General features: G+C 40.2%; 1 protein-coding gene across 2 annotated transcripts in view; it reads left to right on the plus strand.

Annotated features, from left to right (window-relative positions):
* The window catches only part of LOC140199504 (uncharacterized), a 288437-nt gene extending 265889 nt beyond the window's left edge, over positions 1-22548 (plus strand). The window contains exons 51-54 of one of the 2 annotated variants that reach the window (XM_072261701.1): positions 1767-2049; positions 14163-14353; positions 16575-16817; positions 20627-22548. In XM_072261701.1, coding sequence (XP_072117802.1) covers positions 1767-2049; positions 14163-14353; positions 16575-16817; positions 20627-20773 — 864 coding nt within the window. In that variant the 3' untranslated portion in view covers positions 20774-22548. Of the gene's footprint in view, positions 1-1766; positions 2050-13715; positions 13798-14162; positions 14354-16574; positions 16818-20626 lie in introns of those variants that run through there. The other variant, XM_072261702.1, reaches the window with a different exon arrangement.
* The last annotated feature ends 2009 nt before the right edge of the window (positions 22549-24557 follow it).

Raw genomic sequence — 24557 nt, forward strand, 5'->3', positions numbered from 1 at the left:
GTGTAGCACTTGTTCCGCTTACAAAGATAAGTGCCAGGAAAGGAGATCAGTAGGGAGAGACGAGCGATCCCTGTGAAAAGCAGAAAGTGGGAGGGAAGGAAAGATGTGCTTGGCAGTGGGATCCTGCTGGAGATGGCAGAAATTACGGAGAATTATGTGCTGGATGCAGAGGCTGGTGGAGTGGTAGGTGAGGACAAGGGGAATGCTATCCCTGGTCGGGTGGCGGAAGGATAGGGTGAGGGTAGACATGCGTGAAATGGAGGAGATGCAGTTGATGGTTCTGTTGAGTTCCTACAGCATTTTGTGTGTGTTGCTTGGATTTCCAGCATTTGCAGATTTTCTCTTAGTTGTAATTGTAACTTGGCCTGTAGAAGAATGAGAAGTGACCTTGTTTAGACATACAAGATACCAAGGGTACTTAACAAGGTAGACACTGAGATGTTTTCCAATGTTGGGAAAGTCACAAACATGTGGACATGACCGTACAGTAAGGATGGAAGTGGATATAATTTCAATGTGCAAGGTATTTAGAGGGGTATGGGAACAAGAAAGCTTTATATGGGCTAAATGGGACAAGCTTAGTTGGCATAGATCAAATGGACCAAAAGCCCTCTATCTGTGCTTCATAGCCCTTAGTTACTTACAGCTAAGGTGGGTAGAAATTTCTTCTCTCAGAACATAGAGAGTAGTGAATCACTAGCATTTTCTGTCCCCTCCCCCAAGGATGAGGCTAGATGCAGTTAAAGGCGGACATAGATAAATATTTGAAAGATTGTATGGAACTGGTACAGGACAAGTTTTGAGGCCAGCCATGATCGCATTAAATAACGGGGCAAGCTTGAGGGGTCTGGTAACTGAACTCTTCTGTTTTTTTTTGTATTCTAATTAATATTAAGCCATCTATTCATTATAAACACCATAAAACACATTTTACTATAAACAAACAAGAGAAAATCGGCAGATGCTGGAAATCCAAGCAGCACACACAAAGTGCTGGAGGAACTTAGCAGGCCAGGCAGCATCTATAGGAAAAGTACAGTTGACATTTTGGGTCGAAACCCTTCGGCAGGACTACAAACAGAACATTTTAGAACTGGATCTCTGAAGTTTTACCCATTATTGCTGTTTGTTGGAACTTGCTGTCTGGCGTGAGGTTGCTATGCTTGAACCAATAACTGGGACCACATTTTTAACAGTAAGAAAGACAACTGTGCATTTACAGAGCATCTTTACCTTATCCAAGATATAAAAGTACATATGCCAGCCAATGAAGTGCCTGCAGTCCATAGCTACTGTTGGCATAGGAGTGGCAGCTGCCAATTTGTGCACAACAAGCATTTGTGAACAACTGTGGCAATGACTGAGTAAGCTACTTCAGTAACTTTGATTGAGGCAAGAATGTTAACCAGAGATTACTTGCCTCCTGTTCCTCTAGTAGTTGCATGAAATATTTTACTTCTCCCTAAGAAGCTTGACAGGGACCTAGTTTAGGTCTCATCTGTCACCTCGCCCAATGGGCAAAAACTTCAGCATGGCAGGACTTGAAACCACAACCTTCTAGCATTAAGCAAGACTATAACCACTTCTATCACAGGTTGGCTGCAAAATATTTTGGGATGCTTTGAGCAAATGAAAGCTGATGCATGTCCAGTTTAATTGTGATAATATTTGAGGTTTTTACAATATCAATTTGAGGTTTATACAATAATAATGAATTATACCTCCTTTAAAAGTTATTAATAGGCACTTAACTTTCTTACTGGTAGGGTCCTCGAGGTGAAGAAGGGCCACCAGGTCCCCCTGGTCTTCCTGGTCCTCCCACTGCTGCCTATGAAGATATGCTGCACAGTTATGGCATGGAGCACGAGTCCCTCGATGTGCTCAATGCTGATGAGACGTCTGACACTATCCCAATGGATTCTGGGGTAGACGCTACTCTGAAGTCTCTTAGCAGTCAGTTAGAAACTATACGCAGTCCAGACGGTTCAAAAAAGAACCCAGCTCGAACCTGCCAAGATCTTCTATACTGTCACCCAGTGAAGAAAAGTGGTATGTATCTGGACTGATGTCTTGTTTTCCTGTGTATTTTTAAGCTATGTATCTTCTTCAAAATTTTTTTTTACAGTACAACAAAATAAGGTCCCTAACAATGGGAAGGGAGTAGGGTCAAAGTTAAGGTTAAAATATCCACTGAACCATATGGATTAAATGCAGACTGGAGTCAGATCAAAAGTGACAGCCTGGCATAGATGAACTTGTGCTTCTCATGTAGAAGCTGCCAGTCCTTTCACTACGTAATTGTTGAGAGTTCTGGTTTAAGATGCCACTGGTGAAACACAGCAATGACTTACTGACAAGAAACAAAACTACTAATGACTTTATTAATTACACATTTTCCGGAAAACAATCACTGCCATCAATAGCTTGTCACTTTCCTTTTGGAGCTGAGCTTTTGAGCTGCCTCTACGATGTGGTATATTTGTGGAGTGAACTGAAGTCTCAAAGGGGCAGGGTAGTTGCAGCGTGGCAGTTATGGGCTGAATTGAGGTGGTGTTCCATAGGCCCAAGAGCAAGGAATGAGCCAATCTTCGGCCATTGTTGGAGCAGACTTGGAGCCTATTTGAAGCAGTAGATCCAAAGTGAAGTGAGCCAAAGTGGGGCAGAGTTGAGGCGGTAGGGCCTGAGCCCGATAGCGTATCAAAGTAGCAGGCCCGGGTCCAAGATTTGGCTGATTTAAGTGCCGGGTCAAATTGAAAAGGTCAGGGTGTTGATGTCGGAGCCGGAGGTGAAGGAGGTGATGGATCATGCTGGCGTTCAACTTACTGCTCGGTGTGGTTTACTGATCTTCGCGTTGAGCTGAGTTTGTGGTCTGCAACTAATGGGCTCCTGGATCGGCTGTGACTTGCTTCGTGGCTGTGAACTCACTTTCATAAACTTTAGTTCTGTACATTATTTGCTTACTTTGTTTTGTTTGCATGATTTGCTCCTTTTTTTGCATATTGCATGTTTGACAGTCTTTTTTAATGGGGTCTATTGGGTTTGTTTGTTTTGTGTCTGCCTGTGAGGAGACAAATATCAAGGTTGTATATAGTATACATATTTTGATAATAAATGTACTTTGAACTTTGAGAATTGAGGAAGGAGGGGAAAGGGAGGGTTAAGGATCCATGAGGAGGGAGATGACACCATGCTTTGTGTGATTCCAGTGTTTCCATGAAGGAAGTCCTTCTACATTTCTTTTTTAGTTGTAATTTATTTTTTATTGAAGCTCATCATCGAACAAACATTTCCATAAGACGTATTTCAGATATTGTACATATATATCATATAGTCAAGTATGCCACAAATCTCCACATAATATTGATCTGAGGTATACACTTAAAGAAAAGAGAGGAAAGAAAGAACAAGCAAAAGGAAAAAACAATCCACAAGTAGGGAGTGATCTTATTTTGAACAACATATTGATTTGTGAGAATAAAATCAGGCCTATGCGGAGTTATGTAGTTAAAACATTTTTCCCAGTATGAATCAAATTGTTCCAACTTATGATTAACAGATGCTGTTATCTTTTCCATTTTGTAAATGGCCATTCTAATTTCCATCCATGCATTTAAAGTTGGGCTCTCCTGTGATAACCATTTCCTGGTAAGAGTCTTTTTACCAGCCACCAGCAGTATATTCATTAAATATTTATCCCTTTTCAACCATTCTTGAGGTATATATCCAAAATATATAGTCTTACTTTCCAAGGGTATATCACATTTAAAGATGTCTTGTAGGGCATCGTGTATCCCACTCCAATAGTCTTTGATAACGTGGCATTCCCAGAAAATATGATAATGGTTTGCATTTTGATTTCCACAATTTCTCCAGCAAACAGGGAGGTTAATATTATAATGGGATTTCTGAGAGGGTGTAATAAAATATCTTATCAAGCTTTTCCACCTGAACTCCCTCCATTTCTGTGAACTGGTACACTTCCATTGATACCTCCATATTATTGTCCAGTCTTCCTCAGATATAATTATCCCTCTTTCCTTCTCCCATTTTGTTTTAATGTATGAAGTCAAATGTGTTTTAAGATTTGACAAACCCTTATATATGCTTGAAATGATTCTACTACCGTTAACTGAATTATATGCTTTTCTAAATAGCTCTATCAAACATGTACTTGGTTACATTTTTAACCATCCTATTAACATACTGTCGCATCTGTAAATAACGATAAAAGTCTTGTTTTTCTAGTAAGTGTTTCTCTTTAAGCATTTCAAAACTGAACAGTGTTCCTTCTTTCATTATATTGCATATAGCTGTTATTCCTTTAGCTGTCCAATCCTTAAATCTAGCACCCAGTTTATTCAGCGAGTAATCCGAGTCATATGCACACCATTTAAGAATTGCAATGTCTTCCTCCAGTTTATATTCTTTCATAATAGTTTGCCATATTTTTAGAGTCCATTTCACCCATGGGTTATCAATAGTATTTATGCACCTTTGTAGGTTGTTATCAGCCAAAATTGCCTGTATGGGGATGGGAAGTATCCCCTCCTCAATGTTTTTCCATTGAGTGTCATATGATGGGTTGCACCAACATATTACAGCTCTCAACTGTGCTGAAAAATAATAATCTCTAAGAGAAGGTAAGCCCCAACCGCCTTTTTCCTTGGCTAATTGCAAAGTTTTGAGACAAACTCTAGGCCTTTTACCTTGCCATATATATCTCAATAACATTTTGTTCCATTTATTGAATTGATTTTGATTAATCTCTATTGGTAGGGTCTGAAAGAGATATAATAGTCTGGGGAGTATATTCATTTTAATAGATTCAATCCTTGAACTGAGACTGAAAAAAGAAATTTGGTTCCATCTTGTTATATCTTCCTTAATTTTTTATACATAGGCGGATAATTACATTCTGATAATTTTGCCAAATCTTTTGGCATAATGATGCCCAAATATTTGAAAAACAATGTTTGCCATGCCCAAGGATATCTACTTTCATTTTCTCTTGGTGGGCTATAGTTGTATGAAAGTAATTGGGTTTTATCTATGTTGATCTTGTATCCTGATAATTGACCATATTGTTCAAAGGATTGCATCAATTTAGGTAAAGAGTATGTTGGTTGCCCTAGATCAGTGGTCCCCAACCACCTGGCAATGAGCATGTGCTACTGGGCCGCGAGGAAACAATATGATTTGGCGATATGAAACGCTTTTAGTCAGCTGCACCTTTCCTCATTCCTTGTCACGCACTGTTGAACTTGAGCACCCACCCCCCGCAAAAATATCGTCAATATTAAACCAGTCTGTGGTGTGCAAAATGTTGGGGACCCCTGCCCTAGATAGATCAAAATGTCATCTGCGTAACAGGTCAATTTATGCTCTGTCCCTTTAATAGTAATTCCCCTGATATCTTCATTTTGTCTGATGTATTGAGCTAATGGTTCCAGATATAATGCGAAGAGTAGCGGTGACCATGCACAACCCTGTCTCATGCCCGTGTCTAGAGTAAAACTATCCATTGATTTTAATCCTAGCAGTAGGATGAGTAGAGGGCGTGGATTGACACGTGGAATTATGATGTTGTAGCAATTAGTGAAACTTGGCTACAGGAGGGGCAGGACTGGCAGCTTAATATTCCAGGGTTCAGATGTTTCAGATGTGATCGAGGCAGAGGAATGAAAGGTGGGGGAGTAGCATTGCTTGTTAGGGAAAATATTACAGCAGTGCTCAGGCAGGACAGATTAGAGGGCTTGTCTACTGAGTCCTTATGGGTGGAGCTGAGAAACAGGAAAGGTATGGCCACATTAGTGGGATTGTATTACAGACAACGAGACTTGGAAGAGCAAATCTGCAGACAACTGCAGGAAACATAAAGTTGTGGTGGTAGGGGATTTTAATTTTCCATACATTGATTGGGACTCCCATACTGTTAGGGGTCTAGATGGTTTAGAGTTTGTAAAATGTGTTCAGGAAAGTTTTCTAAATCAGTATATAGAGGGACCAACTAGAGGGGATGCAATATTGGATCTCCTGTTAGGAAACGAATTAGGGCAAGTGACGGAAGTCTGTGTAGGGGAGCACTTTTGTTCCAATGATCATAACGCCATTAGTTTCAATTCGATCATGGACAAGGGTAGATCTGGTCCTAGGGTTGAGGTTCTGAACTGGAAGAAGGCCAAATTTGAAGAAATGAGAAAGGATCTAAAAAGCGTGGATTGGGACAGGTTGTTCTCTGGCAAAGATGTGATTGGTAGGTGGGAAGCCTTCAAAGGGGAAATTTTGAGAATGCAGAGTTTGTATGTTCCTGTCAGGATTAAAGGCAAATTGAATAGGAATAAGGAACCTTGGTTCTCAAGGGATATTGCAACTCTGATAAAGAAGAAGAGGGAGTTGTATGAAATGTATAGGAAACAGGGGGTAAATCAGGTGCTTGAGGAGTATAAGAAGTGCAAGAAAATACTTAAGAAAGAAATCAGGAGAACAAAAAGAAGACATGAGGTTGCCTTGGCAGTCAAAGTGAAGGATAATCCAAAGAGCTTTTACAAGTATATTAAGAGCAAAAGGATTGTAAGGGATAAAATTGGTCCTCTTGAAGATCAGAGTGGTCGGCTTTGTGCGGAACCAAAGGAAATGGGGGAGATCTTAAATAGGTTTTTTGCGTCTGTATTTACTAAGGAAGCTGGCATGAAATCTATGGAATTGAGGGAATCAAGTAGTGAGACCATGGAAACTGTACAGATTGAAAAGGAGGAGGTGCTTGCTGTCTTGAGGAAAATTAAAGTGGATAAATCCCCGGGACCTGACAGGGTGTTCCCTCGGACCTTGAAGGAGACTAGTGTTGAAATTACGGGGGCCCTGGCAGAAATATTTAAAATGTGGCTGTCTACGGGTGAAGTGCCGGAGGATTGGAGAGTGGCTCATGTTGTTCTGTTGTTTAAAAAAGGATCGAAAAGTAATCCGGGAAATTATAGGCCGGTGAGTTTAACGTCAGTAGTAGGTAAGTTATTGGAGGGAGTACTAAGAGACAGAATCTACAAGCATTTGGATAGACAGGGGCTTATTAGGGAGAGTCAACATGGCTTTGTGCGTGGTAGGCCATGTTTGACCAATCTGTTGGAGTTTTTCGAGGAGGTTACCAGGAAAGTGGATGAAGGGAAGGCAGTGGATATTGTCTACATGGACTTCAGTAAGGCCTTTGACAAGGCCCCGCATGGGAGGTTAGTGAGGAAAATTCAGTCGCTAGGTATACATGGAGAGGTGGTAAATTGGATTGGACATTGGCTCGATGGAAGAAGCCAGAGAGTGGTGGTAGAAGATTGCTTCTCTGAGTGGAGGCCTGTGACTAGTGGTGTGCCACAGGGATCAGTGCTGGGTCCATTGTTATTTGTCATCTATATCAATGATCTGGATGATAATGTGGTAAATTGGATCAGCAAGTTTGTTGATGATACAAAGATTGGAGGTGTAGTAGACAGTGAGGAAGGTTTTCAGAGCCTGCAGAGGGACTTGGACCATCTGGAAAAATGGGCTGAAAAATGGCAGATGGAGTTTAATACTGACAAGTGTGAGGTATTGCACGTTGGAAGGACAAACCAACATAGAACATACAGGGTTAATGGTAAGGCACTGAGGAGTGCAGTGGAACAGAGGGATCTGGGAATACAGATACAAAATTCCCTAAAAGTGTCGTCACAGGTAGATAGGGTCGTAAAGAGAGCTTTTGGTACATTGGCCTTTATTAATCGAAGTTTTGAGTATAAGAGCTGGAATGTTATGATGAGGTCGTTTAAGACATTGGTAAGGCCGAATCTGGAGTATTGTGTTCAGTTTTGGTCACCAAGTTACAGGAAGGATATAAATAAGGTTGAAAGAATGCAGAGAAGGTTTACAAGGATGTTGCCGGGACTTGAGAAACTCAGTTACAGAGAAAGGTTGAATAGGTTAGGACTTTATTCCCTGGAGCGCAGGAGAATGAGGGGAGATTTGATAGAGGTATATAAAATTATGATGGGTATAGATAGAGTGAATGCAAGCAGGCTTTTTCCACTGAGGCAAGGGGAGAAAAAAAACAGAGGACATGGCTAAGGGTGAGGGGGGAAAAGTTTAAAGGGAACTTTAAAAGTTTAAAGGGGGGCTTCTTCACACAGAGAGTGGTGGGAGTATGGAATGAGCTGCCAGACAAGGTGGTAAATGTGGGTTCTTTTTTAACATTTAAGAATAAATTGGACAGATACATGGATGGGAGGTGTATGGAGGGATATGGTCCGTGTGCTGGTCAGTGGAACTAGGCAGAAAATGGTTCGGCACAGCCAAGAAGGGCCAAAGGGCCTGTTTCTGTGCTGTAGTTTCTATGGTTCTAGTAGGGTTGTCATATAGTGCCTGTATAGTTTTAATAATTGTCATGGAAACCAAATTTATGTAAAACTCTGTAAAGAAAATTCCAATTAACCGAATCAGATGCCTCTTCAGTGCCACGCTTATCACCATTGCTTCGATTTAATTTTTTTGTATATGATCCGTAATGTGAAGTGTTCTTTGTATATTGTCTCGTGTTTGGCATTGCTGTATAAAACCTGTCTGATCCTTATGTACTAGTATGGGTAGAAACTCTTCTAATCATTTGGCCATGATGGAGGTAAATAATGTACATTAAGAATGGATATTGGTCTAAATGACCCACATTGCATTTTATCTTTGCCTTCTTTCGGTATAGCTGAGATTATTCACTTCCTTCCAGCTGGGTGGCATTTGTGCCTTTTTTAGAGCCCAGTTCTGTGTGGGGAGTAAGACAGGAATTAACTCATTTTTAACTCCTTTGTACCACTCTGCTGTATACCCATCTGATCCTGGTGACTTGCTTAATTTAAGCCTACTAATTGCAGTTTTTAGTTCAACTTCAGTTATGTCAGCAGTCATCGTTCTATTTTGTTCTTCGCTTAAAGTGGGTAACTCTAGAGAATTCAGGAAGGTGTCAATTTGAGTTATGCTTCCTCCTGGAACTTTGGAATATACAGTTTTGTAAAACACTTCAAAAGCTTCTTGAATTTCACTTAGCTTATTTTTTATCACTTTGTTCTTGGATCCATAATCCTATGAATTGTATTTTCTGCTATCTTCTTTTTTCAGTTTCCATGCCAGTATTTTCATAGACTTAAATCCACTTTCATAATGTCTCTGTTTCAGAAAGATAAAACTTTTCCTGATTTTTTGCATAGCCAAACTATTAATTCCATCTCTAATTTTTAAAATTTCCTCTAATGCATCCTGTGCCAATTTCAATGTGTTTTTTTTCTAGTTCCTTCAGCCTGTTTTGTAATCCCTCTAATGTTTTATTCCTTATTTTTTTCTTATATGAAAATAATGCTATAATTTTCCCTCTTAAGACAGCCTTCAGAGTATCCCCTAGAATGGGAGGTGAAACCCCTCCATTATCATTGAATTCTAAGTAATACCAATTTCTTTTTTAATTTGTTCCTTAAAGTAGGGATCATTGAGTAGACTTGAATTTAGTTTCCAAATAGTATTCTTTTGTTGTAGGTCAAAATCAGTAGATAAATATATAGGTGCATAATCACTTACATCTATTGTCCCAATTCCACAGGTGTTTATTTTGTCTTTGTCTTTTCCAAGTGTTATGAAATAGTCTATTCTTGTAGGTACAGAATGGGGGGGCGGGGCAGAATAATGAGTGTAATTCCTTCTGTCGGGGAAAAGGTCCCTCTATATATCAATTAGACCAATATCCTCAAAAAGTGTATTAACTTTCTTATGTAAGGATTTTGTTTCATAGGTTTTTCTATTGGAAGAATCTAACTTTGGTTGTAATTGTAAATTTAAGTCTCCCCCACATATCAAGAGACCTTCTGTTTCCGTTACCATAAGATTGGTAATTTTCTGAAAGAAACTAATATCACTTCCTGGCGGTGTGTATATATTCAATAGAGTAACTGAAGTTCCATCTATATTCCGCCTTACTAGAATATACCTGCCCTCCTTATCTCCCATTTTGAATACTTTTTCAAAACTTAGCTTGCTTGCGATAAGAATAGCAACTCATCTCCTATGTCCTGATTTATATGAGGAGAAAAACAAATTAGTGAAGCCCATTCTCTTTAATTTTCCATGCTCATTATCACTTAAGTGAGTTTCCTGTAAACATACCACATGGGCTTGTTCTTTTTTTCATTTTGGATCAAATTTTACTGCATTTGATTGGATTTAACAGCCCATTGACATTAAAAGAAATGAATTTTACTTTGTCCTAGGCCATGTGTATTTATCTGTCAATATATCATAGAAATTTGCAGAATATAATTTAATCGATCTACTCCCTGAACAAATAAGAACCAAGAAATGCGAATAATAAAAAAAAGGCAAGAAAGGTACGATTCCAAGGCTGAAGTCTCTAGTAGATGACCCTGGGTTGAGCTAGAGGAAACGTCTAGCCGTGGGGGATAGCCTCTCCTACCTGTGAGCTGAGGGCCCCCACTGCAATGCCCATAAAAGTAAGTGAACAAATCTATGTCCATTACACAGAAAAGATTTCCCTGTGTATTCCTCCCATATATATATTCTGATTTAGGTGGGGAAAAAGAAGTGAATGAATGAATAAGAAAAAGTAGAGGAATATAAAATCCACATTATACTAAGTATTTCTTGAGATAAGTATAGCACTGTCTAATTTTGCTTCCGTTTAGCTTATCAACACTTTTAAAGCTGGCCAAGTCTTATGGCTGTTCTGGAGGGGGTGAGGGCTGTCTTCTGAAAATTCAGTCTCTTCCTGATATTCTTCTCTCGCCCTCCTCCTGTCCCCTGCTTTCTTAGTTCTCTTACTATTTCCCAAGCAGAGCGGGATAACTGCTCAGCCAGGCTTTCCCTTGGTTTGACCACGCTAATGGGCAGCCCTCTGTTCTTCATGTCTGTAGTCGCCTCTTCCACTGTCTGATACAGTTGCATCCCATCTTCATAAAGCACTCGCAGTTTAGCAGGGTACGGAGTTTGGAATCTAATCTTTCCTTGCTTTAATATTCGCTTTACTTCAGAGTATTCCTTACGTTTCTGCAGGACCGCCGGAGGGTGATCTTGATCGAAGTGTTTTAATTTCCCATTCAAAAACACCCTCTTCTTTCCCAGGTCCTTCGCCTTGGTATTTTGTCGAAGGAATCTAATTACTATTGAGCATGGCTTATCTTCTCTGTCTCCAGCAGGCCTCGGGAAGAGTGCACGATGCCCCCTCTCAATTTCAAGCTCCATAGTCGGGGGAATCTCTAGCACGTCCCACAGCAACTTTCCTAGAAACTCCATCATAGCCAAACCCTCCGCTCCTTCGGGAACATTGTATATCCTGATATTTTTCCGTCGTGATCTTCCCTCCTGGTCAAGCAGTTTACTTTCTTGTTGATTTAATATTTTTATCGTCTTACTTAGTATCCGTTACACATTTTGCACACGATCTTCCACTTTCTCAATTCGTGTCTCTGCCACCGCTATTTTTTGATTAACGTTGGCGAGCTCTGACTTAATATAATCTGGTTGCTGTTTTATATCTTTTTGGAATCCCCATATTTCTTCCAGAATTTTTATCATATTTACTACTTTGCCTGAACGAGGCCCATCATCAGCCTCGCTACCATGAGTTCGGGTAGGAGAGCCGCTTGTTGCACCCCTCTCATCCATAGGCTCCGCACTGACGCCTTTTCTTATCTCCATTCTTTTTCCCCATTCTTGGCCCCCTTATCAATTCAGATGTTTTCAAAAGATCTTATAGTTGATAGATTAACGGGGCAAAATATGCATTTTTCCAGAGAAGCTATTGATTTAAGCCTCCATTCTGGACGATGACGTCACCGGAAACCGTCCTTCTACATTTTTAAAGGGTTTACAGACCTGAAATCATGGCAACGTCCCCAAGTAGGACCAATTTAAAATACAATTATGGTCCCAATGATGTACGCCGTGTCTCACTCGCAAAATGCACAAAATCCCAAGTCTCTTAGATGGATCTCTCCTCTGTCCGCAGAATAAAGTCAATCATGGTGGACAAGACTGGTCTCAGAATCGGAACCAGGTTTATTATTGTGGATATACGTCAGGGAATTTATTGTTTTGTAGCCACAGTTCAGTGCAAGAGATAACAGTACTATAAGTTACAATTGAAAGTATCTAAATAATTAGTGCCAAAGAGGAGTTATGATGTAGTGTTCATGGACCATTCGGAAATCTGATGACAGAGGGGAAGATGGTATTCTTAAAGTGCTGAGTGTGGGTTTTCAGGCTCCTATACCTCCTCCCTGATGGAATAATGAGAAGAAAGCATGTCCTGGGTGGTGGTGGTGAAGGTCCTTAATGATAGATGCTACCTTCTTGAGGGACCACCTTTTGATGATGTCCTCGATGATGGGGTGAGTTGTGCCCCGTGGGGCTGGCTGAATCTACAACCCTTTCCAGCCTCTTGCGATCCTGTGCATTGGAGGCTCTTTGTTGTGATGCAACCAGTCAGGATGCTCCACACTGTACATCTGTAGAAAGTTGCAAGAGTGTTTGCCGACATACCACATCTCCTAACAAAGTAGAGTCGGAGGTATGTCCTCTTCATGTCTGCATCAATGCGTTGGGCCCCGGACACTGGTCCTCAGAGATGTTGACAACCAGAAACTTAAAGCAGCTCACCTTTTCCTCTGCTGAAGCCTCAATGAGGACGTGTGTGTGTGTGTGTGTGTGTGTGTGTGTGTGTGTGTGTGTGTGTGTGTGTGTGTGTGTGTGTGTGTGTGTGTGGTCTCACTTTTCCCTTTTCAAGCTTTCTAATCAATTGCTTAGTCTTGCTGATGTTGAGTCCAAGGTTGTTGATGCAATACCATTCAAGAGTGATAAGAGGCACAGATAGGGTGGACAGCCTTTTTCTTTATCTTGGGGGGTGGAAATGGCTTATGAAAGAGAGCATAATTTTAAGGTGATTGGAGGAAAGTGTAGCAGGGATATCAGAGATATTTTTATTTACTCAGAGAGTGGTAAGTGCATGAAACATGGAAGAGAACCCAATTTCCCTCGGGATCAATAAAGTATATCTATCTAGCTATTAGATTGATCTTGGAATAGATTAAAAGGTCAGTACAAAATCATGGGCTGAAGGGCCCGAAGGGCTGTACTGTTCAATGTTCTTTGTTCAACCAGCCAACCTGTCTCACCACTGTGCACCTCCTTGTCCCTGTCTGAGATTCTACCAGTGATTGTGGAGTCATAGGTGAGCTTATAGATGCCCCTTGAGCTGTGCCTAGCCGCACAGCTTAACACAGTAGGCCAGGCACACATCCTTGAAGTGGACCTGTATTGATTGACAGAGGGAGGTGTGGGTAATGAATCTACATGTTCTAACAAGACAGGTAAGCCCAAAATTCTTCTGCAGCAGGAATGGGGGAGCAGGATGAATAATCTTGCCCCATGTTGATAAGACCACACTTAATAAAATGGAGCATTATAGCTTTCAATCCATTGATGTAATTTAAGAGATTAAGGGTCCCATAATCATTGGAAAAGTAAATATTGGAGAGAAAATCAGAGAAAACTTCCCTTCCAGATTCTGCAAATTAATTAATTTTAAAAGAGTAATCATTTAGAAACCACATTATGGTTTAGAACAAGTGGGGCAATCGGTTGGTTTCTTTGTTGCTTTTATTTGCATGCACCATCATTACAAATTTTTGTCAATTATTCAGGAAATTGAAGTCCTTGATCAAATCAGTAACGGGATTGGCTTTCTGGGATATCCTCCCCCAAAGCAAACGGAGAAACAAATTAAATTTAAGTTACTGAAAGTGTCAGATAATATTGATGACAGACAGACAGTCACTCACTCACTCTGGATAACAGGTACAAATTTCAACCATTTATGACCAAAGAAATGTTAGGTGAAATTAGAATTACAGATCAAATGTTCAATCTTAATGTTTCAAGTATTACTTTTGGAATCAAGTTTTATCATTGTTCATACAATGTATTCGATAAGATAGTGAGAAGAGCCGAGGGACTTCTATTTTCACACCAGAACACAGGGAAAGTGTTTTTTTTTGCCGTTAGCTCTTGCCGTTACCATAGTCTTGCAATGTTTGCCGTACTCTATATGGTTACTTTGGTGTACTTTAATAACTGAATTTATTTTATAGGCAAATACTGGATTGATCCAAACCAGGGATGTGTTGAGGACGCTATTGAAGTATACTGCAACATGGAGACTGGAGAGACCTGTATATTTGCTGACCCATCTGAAATCCCACGCAAATCCTGGTGGAGCAAAAGGAATAGTGATAATAATAGACATATATGGTTTGGTGACTCTATGAATGGTGGATTACAAGTAAGTTGCAAGTATAGGAATTGTACTATCCATTATGTGAAAATTACACTCTCTTTATTTGTGGTTAAAATCAGGAAAAGTTTCCAAACAAAATATTTTAATTTGAGTTGGAAGCACTCAGGATCCCTGTAGACTGGAGTTACAGTAAAGTGGTCACATCTGAGTTGTGTGCATAAAGGTAAAGGGAGCAGGCAGACAATGCAGTGTTCCCCTTCAGTGATAAGGTATACAGTATCTCTTCGGAAACTTTTGGTTGGGTGGGGGTGAGGTGTTTGATGACCCTTAAGAGGTAACAGTAGTAACAGCCGGAGAGACCATGGAGTACAAGTATATTGTTCCCTGAAAGTGGTGTCACAGGCAGACAGGGTGGTGAAGATGGTGTTGAGCAAGCTGGCCTTCATCAGTCATGGTAATGAGTACAGGATCTGAGACACTTTGATGCAGTTATATAAGACATTACCAATAATATTCTGCACAGTTTCTGTTAGAAGAAAGTTATCACTAAGCTGGAAAAAGGGCAAAGGAAATTAAAAAGGATGTTTCCAGGACTTGAGGTCCTAAGTTAAAACACATGGCTGAGCAGACTAGGGGTTGATTTCTGAGAGCATAGGGGCTTAAGAGACGCTGTGCAGAATCAAGTCATTCGACTCTTCGGCAAAATCTCAGACAGTCCAAAGATGAAGCAAACACTCCTCATTTTGCACAACTCAGACAGCATGTTAGTTGAAACATTGCTAAAGGGGCAGCACTCAGCTTAAGACACTTAACTCAAATCTGTCCTTGGGTACAACATCTCCCTGAGATCATATGGGCTTCTCCGGGCCTCTAGTTCTCTCCCATATTCTAGAGAAGTGTTGGTGGGTTCATTGTTGTAAATTGGCTCTGATGCAAATGGTTGCAAGAGAATCAGGGAAATCTGGTGAGCATGTGGGAGAATATATTTGAATGGGTAAACTCAGTATGGAATAGGACTGATGGAAAAGGCTTTGCGAACTGGTGTATACTTGATTGACTAAATAGTTTCCATTATGGTCATAAATTTAGAATTATTTATTGCTAATATCATACAACAGTTAAAAAGTCATTGGAAATAAAAATGAAAAAGATTTTTGAAAGTTAAGCTTGGATTAACTAAATAGTATACAAACACCAATCTTGAAGAATGGAGGGAATAAATTCTGTTTGATGGTTAAAGTGTGAAATGGCCATAGTCTTGCAATGTTTACTGACAACCAGTAGATGGTGATATGGCATCATGTAAAATTTATGAATGCGTTAAACAGATTATCATCACCATCTACTGGTAAGGAAGCAATACTGCAGTGTGAACGGCTTTTTAATCCCTTTGTAGTGCATCTAAAGACATTCCTTTTTGATCGATTTGCCTAATTAAAGCCACAATGAATCAGAATTATGACTAGTTAAATGTAGAAAGGTTGATAAGTACTTTTCCAGATTACAGGACTGGGCAGAACCAGTAACACTTTGTAAAATCATAGAAATCCTAAATTCGGTCACCATTAATTGGCCGTACATGTTTCATTTGCAACCCAGGGCGTCCATTGGCTGAGCTCCATCTTCCAAAGAAACCTGTGCAAATCTGATGGAGAGTCAGCTTTCAGATCTTCCACCAGGTTACACCTAGTGTTAGATTGGTGGCCCTATTGACTTCAGTGGGGATTGTAAAGCTGTAGGCAAGGCAGGCAAAGGGAAAAGTAACGTTCTCCTCTAAAAATGAATTTTAAAACACAAAGCAAAACAAAAAATACTGCCTTTAACACTTTAAAATAAAATATTAAAATGGCAGTTAAACATTTAGAAATCCTGAAATCTTTGATGGTCAGCTGAAACGGGAGGAATGTTTTTCATTACTTTGTACACCCCCGCCCTCAGATCCCAGCTCACCCTCCCAACACACACACACTCACATCCCCACCCCCCCACCCCCCCAATATGGATGCTTTGAGCCAGGAAGACAACTTATCCTCATCCACTAAGATTGGAGAAGGGATGACCATTGGTAGATATTGTCCATTGTAGACCTGTTCCGATAAAGTCTGGGCTACTGTTCTCCAATTAGTTCTGACTGTCTTTCAAATTGTTCTACACAGATCAATGTGAGAGAGACTATTGATCCAGCAAACCTGCCAGCATCCATTTCTAATGATCGTGGAAATGAAACTTCACAGCCTTACTGTTCAATATGTTTTTGTCTCAACAGTTCAGTTATGGGGACAAGATGCAGTCTCCAAATACTGTAATGATTCAGACAACATTCCTCCGTCTCCTGTCGAAAGAAGCTTCCCAAAATATTACCTACCATTGTAAAAACAGCATTGCTTACATGGATGACCAAACTGGCACACTTAGGAAAGCATTGATTCTTAAGAGTGCCAATGACATTGAGATCAAAGCAGAAGGAAATAACAGATTTAAATATACTGTGCTGGAAGATGGCTGCACTGTAAGTATTAATCAATAACTTGTTTACCATGAACACAGCGCTCTCGAATACAAAAGAACCATGGATACTAGGAGTACTCAGTAGGTCAGGCAGTATTTGTGGAAGGGGATCATCAACCCAAAAGGTTAATTACTTTTCTCCCTCCAGGTACTGCCAGGTTTCTTCATTTCAGGCTTCCACCAGCCTCAGTATTGTGCCTTTGAAGTTACGTGACAAAATGGAATGCAGAGCAAAAAAAAAGGTGGTCTTAAAGGGAGAATGTTCAGGGGATTTGAATAGGAGTTATGAAATCTCTCTCTAAAATTTATGTTGTGTTGAGCTCAGAAAAAGTGTAATCTTTCATTGGAAAAGATAGGTGCTGTTTGTGAACCAGGCTAGAACAGTAGTCAGAGTGGAACAGTGATAGGGAATTAAAGTGATGGTTGACCGTGAGCTTGTAGATACATGTCCAAACTGAATGGAAGGCCAGGAAAACAGTTAACATCTTTGAGAAAATGGTACGTTGGGTGAGCACTAAATATGATATCATATATTCCTGGGATTGCTTCCTCAAGAGCTTAACTATTTATTTGATGTTCTGGTCTTATTACACAAAGAATATACAGGCCGAGAAAAAAAAAATCACAGACATGACTTTAGAAATGTGAGGGTATGCACGCCACAAACTGATGAAGAGACTGGGCAACACACACAAGATGCTGCAGGAACTTAGCCAGTCAGGCAGCAGCTGTGAACAGGAATAAACGGTCAACATTTCAGGCCGAGACGCGTGGAAAAGAAGGCAGAAGGAAGAGGTGGGGGGAGGAGGGAGAGCAAGGAGCACAAGCTGGCAGGTGATAGGTGAAACCAGGTGGGTAGGGAAGGAAGGGAAAAGAAATAAGCTGGAAGGTGTCATGCGGAAGAAGTAAAGGGCTGAAGAAGGAATCCAATAGGAGAGTACAGTGGACCTTGGAAGAAAGGGAAGGGGGTGAGGGAGAACATCCCATGGAGGAGATGGGCAGGTGAGGAGAAGAGAAATGGTGATAGGAAACCAGAATGGGGAATGGAATAAGAGAGAGGGGGCAGGGGAGAACTTACCAGAACTCAGAGAAATTGATGTTCATGCCATCAGGTTGAAGGTTACCTTGATGGAATATGAGGTAACACATACAAAATGCTGAAGGAACGCAGCAGGTCAAGCAGCATCTACGGAAAGGAAATAGTAAACATTTCAGGCTGAGACTCTTCATAAGGACTGTGGCAGTAGTGGAGGCCAACGTTGGAATAGGAATGGGAAGCTGAATTAAAATGGGTGGCCACCAGGAGGTTCTGCCTTTTGCAGCAAATGGAGTGAAGGTGTTCGACAAAGAAGTCCTCCAATTTACCTTGAGTCTCACTGATGTAGAAGAGGCCATACCGGTAGCATTGGATACAATAGGTGATCCTAACAAACTTACATGTCGCCTCACACTGGAATGACTGGGGCCCTGAATGGTGGTAATGGAAGAGGTGAATGCACTTGTTATGCTTGCAGGGTTAAGTACCAGTGGAGAGATCAGTGGGGAGAGACAAGGGAGTCACGTAGAGAGTAATCCCTATAGTAAGTTAAGAGTGGGGGGTGGGGGGAGGGTTAGATGGCCTTAGTCGTAGGATCCTGTAGAATATGGCAGAAGTTTTGGAGAATTATGTGCTGGATACAGAGGCTCATGAAGGGATAGGTAAGGACAAGAGTCATCCTATTCCTATTATGGTGGCAGGAAGACAGGATGAGGGTGGGTGTCCAGGAAATGGTGGAGATATGGGTGAGGGTGGCACCAATGGTGGTGGAATGGAAACCCCGTTCTTTGAAAAAGGAGGACCTCAGATGTTCTAGAATGGAAAGCCTCGTCCTGAGAACAGATGCAGAGGAAATGAGTAAAAGTTCCATATTCCCCTCCATAGATGCTTCCTGACTTATTGAGTTCCTCCGGCACTTCGTACGTGTTGATGAAGATTTCCAGCATCTGCAGAATCTCTTGTATTTATGATGAATAGATTGGGTCTCTTTTGTTTTAACTTAAACAAAGAGAAAGGAAAATCTTGCAAAACCCTTTAAAATAATTGACTGAATGTTTACAGAGAACATTTCCACTGGAGTGAGATTAGAAGCTAGCAGTGCAAAATATTCGCCAGGAAATCAGCAGAGAACTCAGAAGAAACTTCCTTACGAAAGAGTTGTGAGAAGGTGGACCTGATTGCCATAGAGAGAGTGGGATTGAAGGATGGCAGTGCTAGATTTAGTGGAGGAATGATGTGAGAGGACATGAGGGGAGCTATGATGCCAGCATGATGAGGCTCTTTTTCAGTCATATAATCACTAGCCTGTTTCAACATGTGTAGATAATAAAGAGAACAGGCTCCTGTCAAATCAGAAAACAGAGACGGAGAGAGGCAACAAAAGGAATGGATGGCAGCCAGTGGTGGGGAGGGAAAGAGAGTCAAAATAGGGAGAAGCATTAGAAGGGAAGAAGGGCAGGAAGGAGGCATGAAGCATGAGAAGTTGGAAGGGAGATGGAAAGGAGTGGAGACAAAAGATAAGAAAAGATAAACAAAAGGAATGGAGAGATAGGAGACCAAGAGAAAGGTGGGATGGTGGAGTGAAGTGAATGAGAAAGATGGTATGGGAAGTGTAAATACTCTTCTCCTCCTTCATGAGCATTTTAAATTCAAGTAAAAATCCACAACAGATTAAACAATCTAAAGCTTTACATTCAAGTTGTGGCAATGCCTTTCTTGTATCTTGACTCATCAAGTGTGCTTCTCCATTCCAAGTTATGGAGTTAGAGTTGTACAACGGCACCTCAGCCCACCAGGTCAAAGCCAACCTTTTTGTCCGTGACATTCATCCTGATAGGATCTGCTATGTGCTGCTTATTTAAGAGTCTGTCTCAATATCGCCAGAATCTTATTCCACCACTTCCTCTGGCACCATGTGCTAGATATCAACCATTCTACAGAGAAAACAGAAACTTTCTCCTCCGATTCCTTTCAAAGCTATTACCTCTCATTTTAAAGCATAGACTTCTTGTCTTTGATTACCATTGGTCAAAAAACAACTCTGGCTATCTACTCTGTCTCTATCTCTCATAATGTTGTATGCCTCTATCTGGTCACCAGTCATCCTCCATTGCTCCAGGGAAAACAGATGAAACCTATCCAAACTCTCCTTGTAATTGGCAAGTTCCAATCCAGGCACCTGGTGAATCTCCTCTGAAGTCTGTCTTGTGCAACCATATCCGTCATACAGTGTGCAGGCCAGAACTACACTCAAAACACTAGTTGTGGATCAACCACTGGTTTGTGAAGTTGCAACATGACGTACCACCTTTTATAATCAATGCCCCAACATTTGAAGGCATACATACCATGTGCTTGTGGGGGGTGGGGGGGGGGTATAGTCACAACTTTTCACCCTGCTGGTGCACTCTCCCAGATTCATAGTGGGGAAAATGGCTAGCAAGTAGCTTCAGGAAGGTCTGGGCTCACAATCACCCACACAACTGTAGAAATCCCAAATCTTAATCAAGAGGCAAAGTGCAACCTCCACTCTATTGTCAAAATATTAAATGAATATGACTATGTAAAGTATAGGCTCATAATAATAATAAATAACACTGGTTGCCAGAGAAATCATAACTAAATAGTGTTGGGTCCAAATACTACAAAAAAATTGATCATCTGTAACTTGAGGGTGAACATGTGTAAATACAGTCTGTTACTCAGGTGAACATTAATGCAGAGTTATGTGGCAATGGTTCATGTGCAATCTTCATGTGTCTTTTTTTTTGCAGAAACACACTGGTAGTTGGGGCAAGACAGTCTTTGAATATCGAACACAGAACACAGCACGACTTCCCATTGTGGATATTGCACCCTTGGATATTGGAGGTTCTGATCAGGAATTTGGCTTTGAAATTGGCCCCGTTTGTTTCTTGTAAAAGATAAAAAGGACATGGAGATCTTGAAGACATTCCTGGACTCTTGAACTAATGGCTGATCAAATCAGCACTGTATATATAAATAATTAGGATTTTCCAACCCTTCACAACAATTATTTATTGTTCATTTGAACCCGTTGATAAAAGTAAAATGTGATTTAAAAACTGTAGAAATTACGGGACAGTTTTTAAGTACAGTAATAATTATTGGCTCTTTTGCAACAGGAATGGGAACAGTTAAGATTTTCACTCTTAAAATTTAAAAGTATTAAACATATAGACTGAGATGTTCACATTGGGAAATGTTCCACACAATACTTGCTGGGGATGAGACATTAAGCCTGGTTTAGAGAACCCACATCTTCATATCCCAGGTTTCCCCGAACCATGCTTCCTGTCAACACTGCTCTCTGCAGAGAGAGCAAAACCAGTCTTCCTATCTATTCATTTATAGTTTACTTTAATATCAAGCTTTCCTATCACAATTACAACATATAGTTAAACAAAACCCAAGTTTAAGCTACCTCATCTCTGTCAGAAGCTAGGATGTGTTGATGCTTGTCTGATTCATTTTTCTCCAAGGTGCTAAAATTTCCAGGGCTTCCAACTGTGTTTATGGAACCAGGAGACAGAGTAAAGAAATGATGGTGCTAGTTATTAAGATCCTATTTCCTTTAAGCTTTTGATGAAGTAGCTGTAGGCCCCATCACATTAATGCCACATTATTACTGTTGTGTCAACATTTCTTGAGTATGAATGGTGTCCCTTATCTTTCAGTAATAATTTCAGTTTAATTAGTAATAGAATGGTCTGCATGTCTTGAAAGTTAAAACATGTAGGAAAATCCATTTTGCAATGTTTCTTTATCTCTTTAAAATGTTCTTTCATTCTCCAATAAAAAGGACCATTTTACAAGGAAACCAAGAACACCTATGGTTGAATTAATTGAATTCCACCCCCCTCCCACCCCCAGCTAATGACTGTAAATTTGTAACTAACTGATCGTGGCAATAACAAAATGTTTAACACGCCCAAATGTTTCACTTTGAGCAGGAGTACCTGTCCTATGACAATAAACCTTGTTCAAAGAGATGCAGGTTTCAAATGCAGGGAAACTTTCAGTGATAAGAAATTGAAATAAATTATAGAGTATGTACTTACATCAAGATTTAGATTTTTCCAGAAAATTATATACATCCAGAAAATTATTTACATGCTACTGGTTTCGTGTAATGAACCAAAATTATATATGCATGATTATTAATGCTACCAGAAAAGTCATCTTTGTTCAGTTGAATGATCAATTGGCTATTTCAGGTTACAAAACCCATAGTTGTCCATTCTTCTAATCAGATATTTTGCAGGGCTGCATTTCTTCATTGTTGTTTTCATTTCTCTACACTTTATTTGCAATACTATTTGCGTCATAATAATTTTGCTTTCCTTTGGGTATACTTTTAAGTACCTCGTTTAAGGCTAAATAGAATGTAATGCAAGTGCTTTTGCAACATGTTATTTGAAAAGGTTTTTGTGCCAAATTAATGAGATTAGAAGGGAATTTAAATTTCCAAGTGGCTCATTTATTATATTTGTTTCCTTTTGGTGCAAAGAATCACTCCAGTTGGAGAAGTGTACACAGCACTCTGCCTATCATGCTTATGGAAGGGACCCTCTGTTTTTAACTTGCTGTAAGACCTATTTAATTATCTGAGCTTTTCTGAACCTTATCTTATGTAACAGTAAAAATGAATAGGAAAATTAAATGTTGAAGCAATTTTATACTGTTTAAGCTTTTCTTGTGTTTACTAATGTAGATATTAGTAAACACTCAACAGAACAAAAATCAAACTGTAATTTGGTTTAATTGAAGAAATCTGATTAACATGGGTTATTTGTCTAGCATGTTTAACTGGTAGGTATTTCTACCCTTGAAACACCCCACAGAGGCTTAGGATAGATGAAAATTCAGTAATCTCAACTCTGTAATACCTTCACATACACTGTACTTTACTGGTGACTACAATTTCTGTTCTGCTTTATGTGGTATACACTGCACAGATAGTGTGAGAAGATGAATCAGTTACCTATCATAATAATCCTTTGTTAAAGTCAAGATGCAGACTTCCATTGGCAGAAAATTGGAAGGTAATAAAATGGATGCTAATTGACTACTGATACTACTGAAAATTTGGATTAAGATACCATACAAAGTAGTTTAGGGTCTTTATAATCTCAAATGCGTTCTTGGACTGTGTCAACAAAAATAGGATGACTAGGCCACTCAGTCCCTCATGGCCTCTTACCTAACAATACAGTATGTCATGGCTGATCTGCAGTACCTAGGACAGTCCCCCATAGCCTGCAACTCCCTGATCTTTCAAAACTTTATTTACTTGCTCTCTAAGAACTTCACTTGACCAAGTCTACATAATACCAAAAATGCAGAAAATTACCGTCCTCTGTGAGAAGTTCCTACACATCTCAGTTTCAAATGATTGCTCCCAAATTTGTGATATGGTCTCAACTCTGCCTCCATATGCATGACAATAGTAGATCTATTTCATAGAAAATAGGTGCAGGAGTAGGCCATTCAGCCCTTCGAGCCTGCACCGCCATTCAGTATGATCATGGCTGATCATCCAACTCAGAACCCTGTACCAGCCTTCCCTCCATACCCCCTGATCCCTTTAGCCACAAGGACCATATCTAACTCCCTCTTAAATATAGCCAATGAACTGGCCTCAACTGTTTCCTGTGGCAGAGAAATATTTCCAGGTACTATGTCCCCTCATTCAAGAATCTCCCATGTGGAAAATATAGAAATATAGAAAACTGACAGCACAATAGTGTGCTGAACATGCCCTCACCTGAGAAATTACCTAGAGTTACCCATAGCCTTCTATTCTTCTGAGCTCCATATACCTGTCCCAGGAGTCTCTTAAAAGACCCTTTCGTATCTGCGTCCATTATCGTCACTGGCAGCCCATTGCACACCCTCACCACTCTGCATAAAAAAACTTACCCCTGATATCTCCTCTGAACCTACCTCCAAGCACCTTAAAACCATGCCCTCTCGTGCTAGCCATTTCAGCCCTGGGAAAAAGATTGACGTCTTTCCAGTCATGTGCCCTCAAGCGCTTAGGTTTCCAGAGGATCATTCCCTGTTCTTCTAAACTACAAGGAATGTAGCTCTAATTTCTTTAACTGATGTTGATTGGAACACTCTCTCATCCAGGAATTAGTCAAGTGAATATTCTTTAGACTGTCTCTACTAGCAGCACTGTATATCCTTTCTTAAATAAGGGAATCAAAACTACGTATATTATTTCAAATTTGGACTCATACCCTGCACAGTTATAGCTAAACTTCCCTATTTCTGAACTCCAGTCTTTTACATTGAAGATGAATGTGCCATCTGCCCTCCCAACCACGTAGTGTCCTACCTGCTAACTCCTTGCAAATTGTGCATGAGAATCCATCTCTTACTAACTATAAAAGCAAAAAAAAAAAGCTGGAAAAAAAACTCAGCAAGTGAGCAGCATCTGCAGAAAGAGAGCAGTTGAGGCGATGCGTCTGTGACCCATGGTCAGAATTTTGAAGGAGGGAGATGCAAGTTAGTTTTTGGTGGGTAGGAATGTCTGTGATAGGGCAAGTTGAAATAGTTACCAGAACATAAAGCATCTTGGTTTGTGGAATAAGATGTTAATAATGACAAGATGGGAGGTTTCTCCAGCAGACTGAATGTGCATGTAAGAAAAGAAAAAAAAATTGGAAAATTCAGGCA

Source organism: Mobula birostris, chromosome 6 (assembly GCF_030028105.1).
Source record: "Mobula birostris isolate sMobBir1 chromosome 6, sMobBir1.hap1, whole genome shotgun sequence".
NCBI lineage: Eukaryota > Metazoa > Chordata > Chondrichthyes > Myliobatiformes > Myliobatidae > Mobula > Mobula birostris.